The 8834-nt window shown below is 61.6% G+C and overlaps 3 protein-coding genes across 3 annotated transcripts; all 3 read left to right on the forward strand.

Moving 5' to 3' along the window:
- Positions 1-6696: 6696 nt before the first annotated feature.
- On the forward strand, positions 6697-7185 carry ETH_00000535 (uncharacterized protein; the record flags this gene model as incomplete). The annotated part of the gene is made up of 1 exon (XM_013379719.1): positions 6697-7185. The coding sequence occupies one exon, from the start codon at positions 6697-6699 to the stop codon at positions 7183-7185; it is 489 nt and encodes a 162-aa protein (XP_013235173.1).
- A 28-nt stretch (positions 7186-7213) lies between these two features.
- Positions 7214-7717, forward strand: ETH_00000540 (uncharacterized protein; the record flags this gene model as incomplete). Its single annotated transcript, XM_013379720.1, has 1 exon — positions 7214-7717. The coding sequence occupies one exon, from the start codon at positions 7214-7216 to the stop codon at positions 7715-7717; it is 504 nt and encodes a 167-aa protein (XP_013235174.1).
- Positions 7718-7737: 20 nt separating this feature from the next.
- ETH_00000545 (uncharacterized protein) lies at positions 7738-8352 on the forward strand (the record flags this gene model as incomplete). The annotated part of the gene is made up of 1 exon (XM_013379721.1): positions 7738-8352. One exon carries the CDS (start codon positions 7738-7740, stop codon positions 8350-8352), a length of 615 nt encoding a protein of 204 aa, XP_013235175.1.
- Between the last annotated feature and the right edge of the window lie 482 nt (positions 8353-8834).

The raw sequence follows: 8834 nt of genomic DNA on the forward strand, positions 1-8834 counted from the left end.
ATCGAGAGGCTGTTCCGGGAATCCAAACCAAGACCTCTCGCTCCCTAAGCGCGAATCATACCACTAGACTAAACAGCCGACGAATCCCGCAGGTGACCTTCCACAACGCACAGCGCACCCCCACGCAACCTGCCCTGTCCTCCGCTAGTCACCTCCTCCGCTGCATCGCACTATTTTCCGACACGCGCGGCCCGCCTCTCCCCTGCAAGCCACCTCCCATGCGCTTCCTCCTCTTCACCTCCAAAACGGCGCTCCCGCCTCTGCGAACTCCCTCCCTCAGCCACAGCGACCGCCTCCCCAGCCGCTCCAACCGCAGCCCACCCACGAACCAAAGTGTCGTCGCCGCACCAAAAACGAGCAGCGGAATGCACCGAACACAACCACGCCCTTCTCCTCTTCTTGCAAGCTTCCATTCACGACCGGCCAAATCACCACACACAACCCACCTCGGTTTGGAGGAGGCAGCAGCATGAGCAGTTGCGGCGGGGACAAAATGCGCAGCACTTGGTGCATCCATCCGCCACGTCGAGGGGCTGTTCCGGGAATTGAACCCGGGACCTCTCGCACCCTAAGCGAGAATCATACCACTAGACTAAACAGCCGACGAATCCCGCAGGTGACCTTCCACAGCGCACCCCCACGCAACCTGCCCTGTCCTCCGCTAGTCACCTCCTCCGCTGCATCGCACTATTTTCCGACACGCGCGGCCCGCCTCTCCCCTGCAAGCCACCTCCCATGCGCTTCTTCCTCTTCACCTCCAAAACGGCGCTCCCTCCTCTCCGAACCCCCTCCCTCAGCCACAGCGACCGCCTCCCCAGCCGCTCCAACCGCAGCCCACCCACGAACCAAAGTGTCGTCGCCGCACCAAAAGCGAGCAGCGGAATGCACCGAACACAACCACGCCCTTGTCCTCGTGCTGCAAATTTCCATTCACGACCGGCCAAATCACCACACACAACCCACCTCGGTTTGGAGGAGGCAGCAGCATGAGCAGTTGCGGCGGGGACAAAATGCGCAGCAGTTGGTGCATCCAACCGCCACATCGAGGAGCTGTCCCGGAAATTCAACCCAAGACCACTCGCACCCTAAGCGAGAATCATACCACTAGACTAAACAGCCGACGAATCCCGCAGGTGACCTTCCACAGCGCACCCCCATGCAACCTGCCCTGTCCTCCGCTAGTCACCTCCTCCGCTGCATCGCACTATTTTCCGACACGCGCGGCCCGCCTCTCCCCTGCAAGCCACCTCCCATGCGCTTCCTCCTCTTCACCTCCAAAACGGCGCTCCCTCCTCTGCAAACCCCCTCCCTCAGCCACAGCGACCGCCTCCCCAGCCGCTCCAACTGCAGCCTACCCACGAACCAAAGTGTCATCGCCGCACCAAAAACGAGCAGCGGAATGCACCAAACACAACCACGCCCTTCTCCTCTTCTTGCAAGCCTTCATTCACGACCCGTCAAACCACCACACACAACCCACCTCGGTTTGGAGGAGGCAGCAGCATGAGCAGTTGCGGCGGGGACAAAATGCGCAGCAGTTGGTGCACCCATCCGCCACGTCGAGGGGCTGTTCCGGGAATTCAAAACAAGACCTCTCGCACCCGAAGCGAGATTCATACCACTAGACTAAACAGCCGACGAATCCCGCAGGTGACCTTCCACAGCGCACCCCCATGCAACCTGCCCTGTCCTCCGCTAGTCACCTCCTCCGCTGCATCGCACTACTTTCCGACACGCGCGGCCCACCTCCCTCCTGCAAACCACCTCCCATGCGCTTCCTCCTCTTCACCTCCAAAACGGCGCTGCCTCCTCTCCGAACCCCCTCCCTCAGCCACAGCGACCGCCTCCCCAGCCGCTCCAACCGCAGCCCACCCACGAACCAAAGTGTCGTCGCCGCACCAAAAACGAGCAGCGGAATGCACCGAACACAACCACGCCCTTGTCCTCGTGCTGCAAGCTTCCATTCACGACCGGCCAAACCACCACACACAACCCACCTCGGTTTGGAGGAGGTAGCAGCATGAGCAGTTGCGGCGGGGACAAAATGCGCAGCACTTGGTGCACCCATCCGCCACATCGAGGAGCTGTTCCGGGAATTCAAAAGAAGACCTCTCGCACCCGAAGCGAGAATCATACCACTAGACTAAACAGCCGACGAATCCCGCAGGTGACCTTCCACAGCGCACCCCCACGCAACCTGCCCTGTCCCCCGCTAGTCACCTCCTCCGCTGCATCGCACTATTTTCCGACACGCGCGGCCCGCCTCTCCCCTGCAAGCCACCTCCCATGCGCTTCCTCCTCTTCACCTCCAAAACGGCGCTCCCTCCTCTCCGAACCCCCTCCCTCAGCCACAGCGACCGCCTCCCCAGCCGCTCCAACCGCAGCCCACCCACGAACCAAAGTGTCGTCGCCGCACCAAAAGCGAGCAGCGGAATGCACCGAACATAACCACGCCCTTCTCCTCGTGCTGCAAGCTTCCATTCACGACCGGCCAAACCACCACACACAACCCACCTCGGTTTGGAGGAGGCAGCAGCATGAGCAGTTGCGGCGGGGACAAAATGCGCAGCAGTTGGTGCACCCATCCGCCACGTCGAGGGGCTGTTCCGGGAATTCAAAACAAGACCTCTCGCACCCGAAGCGAGATTCATACCACTAGACTAAACAGCCGACGAATCCCGCAGGTGACCTTCCACAGCGCACCCCCATGCAACCTGCCCTGTCCTCCGCTAGTCACCTCCTCCGCTGCATCGCACTATTTTCCGACACGCGCGGCCCGCCTCTCCCCTGCAAGCCACCTCCCATGCGCTTCCTCCTCTTCACCTCCAAAACGGCGCTCCCTCCTCTCCGAACCCCCTCCCTCAGCCACAGCGACCGCCTCCCCAGCCGCTCCAACTGCAGCCCACCCACAAACCAAAGTGTCATCGCCGCACCAAAAACGAGCAGCGGAATGCACCGAACACAACCACGCCCTTCTCCTCGTGCTGCAAGCTTCCATTCACGACCCGTCAAACCACCACACACAACCCACCTCGGTTTGGAGGAGGCATCAGCATGAGCAGTTGGGTCGGGGACAAAATGCGCAGCACTTGGTGCACCCATCTGCCACGTCGAGGGGCTGTTCCGGGAATTGAACCCGGGACCTCTCGCACCCGAAGCGAGAATCATACCACTAGACTAAACAGCCGACGAATCCCGCAAGTGACCTTCCACAGCGCACCCCCACGCAACCTGCCCAGTCCTCCGCTAGTCACCTCCTCCGCTGCATCGCACTATTTTCCGACACGCGCGGCCCGCCTCTTCCCTGCAAGCCACCTCCCATGCGCTTCCTCCTCTTCACCTCCAAAACGGCGCTCCCTCCTCTCCGAACCCCCTCCCTCAGCCACAGCGACCGCCTCCCCAGCCGCTCCAACCGCAGCCCACCCACGAACCAAAGTGTCGTCGCCGCACCAAAAACGAGCAGCGGAATGCACCGAACACAACCACGCCCTTCTCCTCTTCTTGCAAGCTTCCATTCACGACCCGTCAAACCACCACACACAACCCACCTCGGTTTGGAGGAGGCAGGAGCATGAGCAGTTGCGGCGGGGACAAAATGCGCAGCAGTTGGTGCACCCATCCGCCACGTCGAGGGGCTGTTCCGGGATTTCAACCCGGGAACTCTCGCACCCGAAGCGAGATTCAGACCACTAGACTAAACAGCCGACGAATCCCGCAGGTGACCTTCCACAGCGCACCCCCACGCAACCTGCCCTGTCCTCCGCTAGTCACCTGCTCCGCTGCATCGCACTATTTTCCGACACGCGCGGCCCGCCTCTCCCCTGCAAGCCACCTCCCATGCGCTTCCTCCTCTTCACCTCCAAAACGGCGCTCCCTCCTCTCCGAACCCCCTCCCTCAGCCACAGCGACCGCCTCCCCAGCCGCTCCAGGTGCAGCACACCCACGAACCAAAGGTCGTCGCCGCACCAAAAACGAGCAGCGGAATGCACCGAACACAACCACGCCCTTGTCCTCGTGCTGCAAATTTCCATTCACGACCCGTCAAACCACCACACACAACCCACCTCGGTTTGGAGGAGGTAGCAGCATGAGCAGTTGCGGCGGGGGACAAAATGCGCAGCAGTTGGTGCACCCATCCGCCACGGCGAGGGGCTGTTCCGGGATTTCAACACGGGAACTCTTGCACCCTAAGCGAGAATCATACCACTAGACTAAACAGCCGACGAATCCCGCAGGTGACCTTCCACAGCGCACCCCCATGCAACCTGCCCTGTCCTCCGCTAGTCACCTCCTCCGCTGCATCGCACTATTTTCCGACACGCGCGGCCCGCCTCTCCCCTGCAAGCCATCTCCCATGCGCTTCCTCCTCTTCACCTCCAAAACGGCGCTCCCTCCTCTGCGAACCCCCTCCCTCAGCCACAGCGACCGCCTCCCCAGCCGCTCCAACTGCAGCCCACCCACGAACCAAAGTGTCGTCGCCGCACCAAAAACGAGCAGCGGAATGCACCGAACACAACCACGCCCTTCTCCTCTTCTTGCAAGCTTCCATTCACGACCGGCCAAACCACCACACACAACCCACCTCGGTTTGGAGGAGGCAGCAGCATGAGCAGTTGCGGCGGGGACAAAATGCGCAGCACTTGGTGCACCCATCCGCCACGTCGAGGGGCTGTTCCGGGAATTCAACGCAAGACCTCTCGCATCCTAAGCGAGAATCATACCACTAGACTAAACAGCCGACGAATCCCGCAGGTGACCTTCCACAGCGCACCCCCATGCAACCTGCCCTGTCCTCCGCTAGTCACCTCCTCCGCTGCATCGCACTATTTTCCGACACGCGCGGCCCGCCTCTCCCCTGCAAGCCATCTCCCATGCGCTTCCTCCTCTTCACCTCCAAAACGGCGCTCCCTCCTCTCCGAACCCCCTCCCTCAGCCACAGCGACCGGCTCCCAGCCGCTCCAACTGCAGCCCACCCACGAACCAAAGTGTCGTCGCCGCACCAAAAACGAGCAGCGGAATGCACCGAACACAACCACGCCCTTGTCCTCTTCTTGCAAGCTTCCATTCACGACCGGCCAAATCACCACACACAACCCACCTCGGCTTGGTGGAGGCAGCAGCATGAGCAGTTGGGTCGGGGACACAATGCGCAGCAGTTGGCGCACCCATCCGCGACGTCGAGGGGCTGTTCCGGGATTTCAACCCGGGATCTCTCGCACCCGAAGCGAGAATCATACCACTAGACTAAACAGCCGACGAATCCCGCAGGTGACCTTCCACAGCGCACCCGCACGCAACCTGCCCTGTCCTCCGCTAGTCACCTCCTCCGCTGCATCGCACTATTTTCCGACACGCGCGGCCCGCCTCTCCCCTGCAAGCCATCTCCCATGCGCTTCCTCCTCTTCACCTCCAAAACGGCGCTCCCTCCTCTCCGAACCCTCTCCCTCAGCCACAGCGACCGCCTCCCCAGCCGCTCCAACTGCAGCCCACCCACGAACCAAAGTGTCGTCGCCGCACCAAAAACGAGCAGCGGAATGCACCGAACACAACCACGCCCTTCTCCTCTTCTTGCAAGCTTCCATTCACGACCGGCCAAACCACCACACACAACCCACCTCGGTTTGGAGGAGGCAGCAGCATGAGCAGTTGCGGCGGGGACAAAATGCGCAGCACTTGGTGCACCCATCCGCCACGTCGAGGGGCTGTTCCGGGAATTCAAAACAAGACCTCTCGCACCCTAAGCGAGAATCATACCACTAGACTAAACAGCCGACGAATCCCGCAGGTGACCTTCCACAGCGCACCCCCACGCAAGCTGCCCTGTCCTCCGCTAGTCACCTCCTCCGCTGCATCGCACTACTTTCCGACACGCGCGGCCCGCCTCTCCCCTGCAAGCCACCTCCCATGCGCTTCCTCCTCTTCACCTCCAAAACGGCGCTCCCTCCTCTCCGAACCCCCTCCCTCAGCCACAGCGACCGCCTCCCCAGCCGCTCCAACTGCAGCCCACCCACGAACCAAAGTGTCGTCGCCGCACCAAAAACGAGCAGCGGAATGCACCGAACACAACCACGCCCTTCTCCTCTTCTTGCAAGCTTCCATTCACGACCGGCCAAACCACCACACACAACCCACCTCGGTTTGGAGGAGGCAGCAGCATGAGCAGTTGCGGCGGGGACAAAATGCGCAGCACTTGGTGCACCCATCCGCCACGTCGAGGGGCTGTTCCGGGAATTCAACGCAAGACCTCTCGCACCCTAAGCGAGAATCATACCACTAGACTAAACAGCCGACGAATCCCGCAAGGGACCTTCCACAGCGCACCCCCATGCAAGCTGCCCTGTCCTCCGCTAGTCACCTCCTCCGCTGCATCGCACTATTTTCCGACACGCGCGGTCCGCCTCTCCCCTGCAAGCCATCTCCCATGCGCTTCCTCCTCTTCACCTCCAAAACGGCGCTCCCTCCTCTGCGAACCCCCTCCCTCAGCCACAGCGACCGCCTCCCCAGCCGCTCCAACTGCAGCCCACCCACAAACCAAAGTGTCATCGCCGCACCAAAAACGAGCAGCGGAATGCACCGAACACAACCACGCCCTTGTCCTCGTGCTGCAAGCTTCCATTCACGACCCGTCAAACCACCACACACAACCCACCTCGGTTTGGAGGAGGCATCAGCATGAGCAGTTGCGGCGGGGACAAAATGCGCAGCACTTGGTGCACCCATCCGCCACGTCGAGGGGCTGTTCCGGGAATTCAACCCAAGACCTCTCGCACCCTAAGCGAGAATCATACCACTAGACTAAACAGCCGACGAATCCCGCAGGTGACCTTCCACAGCGCACCCCCACGCAACCTGCCCTGTCCTCCGCTAGTCACCTCCTCCGCTGCATCGCACTACTTTCCGACACGCGCGGCCCACCTCTCCCCTGCAAACCACCTCCCATGCGCTTCCTCCTCTTCACCTCCAAAACGGCGCTCCCTCCTCTCCGAACCCCCTCCCTCAGCCACAGCGACCGCCTCCCCAGCCGCTCCAACTGCAGCCCACCCACGAACCAAAGTGTCGTCGCCGCACCAAAAACGAGCAGCGGAATGCACCGAACACAACCACGCCCTTGTCCTCGTGCTGCAAATTTCCATTCACGACTGGCCAAATCACCACACACAACCCACCTCGGTTTGGAGGAGGTAGCAGCATGAGCAGTTGCGGCGGGGACAAAATGCGCAGCACTTGGTGCACCCATCCGCCACGTCGAGGGGCTGTTTTGGGAATTCAACGCAAGACCTCTCGCACCCGAAGCGAGAATCATACCACTAGACTAAACAGCCGACGAATCCCGCAGGTGACCTTCCACAACGCACAGCGCACCCCCACGCAACCTGCCCTGTCCTCCGCTAGTCACCTCCTCCGCTGCATCGCACTATTTTCCGACACGCGCGGCCCGCCTCTCCCCTGCAAGCCACCTCCCATGCGCTTCCTCCTCTTCACCTCCAAAACGGCGCTCCCTCCTCTCCGAACCCCCTCCCTCAGCCACAGCGACCGCCTCCCCAGCCGCTCCAACTGCAGCCCACCCACAAACCAAAGTGTCATCGCCGCACCAAAAACGAGCAGCGGAATGCACCGAACACAACCACTCCCTTGTCCTCGTGCTGCAAGCTTCCATTCACGACCGGCCAAACCACCACACACAACCCACCTCGGTTTGGAGGAGGCAGCAGCATGAGCAGTTGCGGCGGGGACAAAATGCGCAGCACTTGGTGCACCCATCTGCCACGTCGAGGGGCTGTTCCGGGAATTGAACCCGGGACCTCTCGCACCCTAAGCGAGAACCATACCACTAGACTAAACAGCCGACGAATCCCGCAGGTGACCTTCCACAGCGCACCCCCACGCAACCTGCCCTGTCCTCCGCTAGTCACCTCCTCCGCTGCATCGCACTATTTTCCGACACGCGCGGCCCGCCTCTCCCCTGCAAGCCACCTCCCATGCGCTTCCTCCTCTTCACCTCCAAAACGGCGCTCCCTCCTCTCCGAACCCCCTCCCTCAGCCACAGCGACCGCCTCCCCAGCCGCTCCAACTGCAGCCCACCCACAAACCAAAGTGTCATCGCCGCACCAAAAACGAGCAGCGGAATGCACCGAACACAACCACTCCCTTGTCCTCGTGCTGCAAGCTTCCATTCACGACCCGTCAAACCACCACACACAACCCACCTCGGTTTGGAGGAGGCATCAGCATGAGCAGTTGGGTCGGGGACAAAATGCGCAGCACTTGGTGCACCCACCCGCCACGTCGAGGTGCTGTTCCGGGATTTCAACCCGGGACCTCTCGCACCCTAAGCGAGAATCATACCACTAGACTAAACAGCCGACGAGTCCCGCAGGTGACCTTCCACAGCGCACCCCCACGCAACCTGCCCTGTCCTCCGCTAGTCACCTCCTCCGCTGCATCGCACTATTTTCCGACACGCGCGGCCCGCCTCTCTCCTGCAAGCCACCTCCCATGCGCTTCCTCCTCTTCACCTCCAAAACGGCGCTCCCTCCTCTCCGAACCCCCTCCCTCAGCCACAGCGACCGCCTCCCCAGCCGCTCCAACTGCAGCCCACCCACAAACCAAAGTGTCGTCGCGGCACCAAAAACGAGCAGCGGAATGCACCGAACACAACCACGCCCTTGTCCTCGTGCCGCAAGCTTCCATTCACGACCCGTCAAACCACCACACACAACCCACCTCGGTTTGGAGGAGGCATCAGCATGAGCAGTTGCGGCGGGGACAAAATGCGCAGCACTTGGTGCACCCATCCGCGACATCGAGGTGGGTCCGGGGATTCAACCCGGACC

The sequence above is a fragment of the Eimeria tenella genome, genomic scaffold (assembly GCF_000499545.2).
Source record: "Eimeria tenella Houghton genomic scaffold, Eth_scaff385, whole genome shotgun sequence".
Classification (NCBI taxonomy): Eukaryota; Apicomplexa; class Conoidasida; order Eucoccidiorida; family Eimeriidae; genus Eimeria; species Eimeria tenella.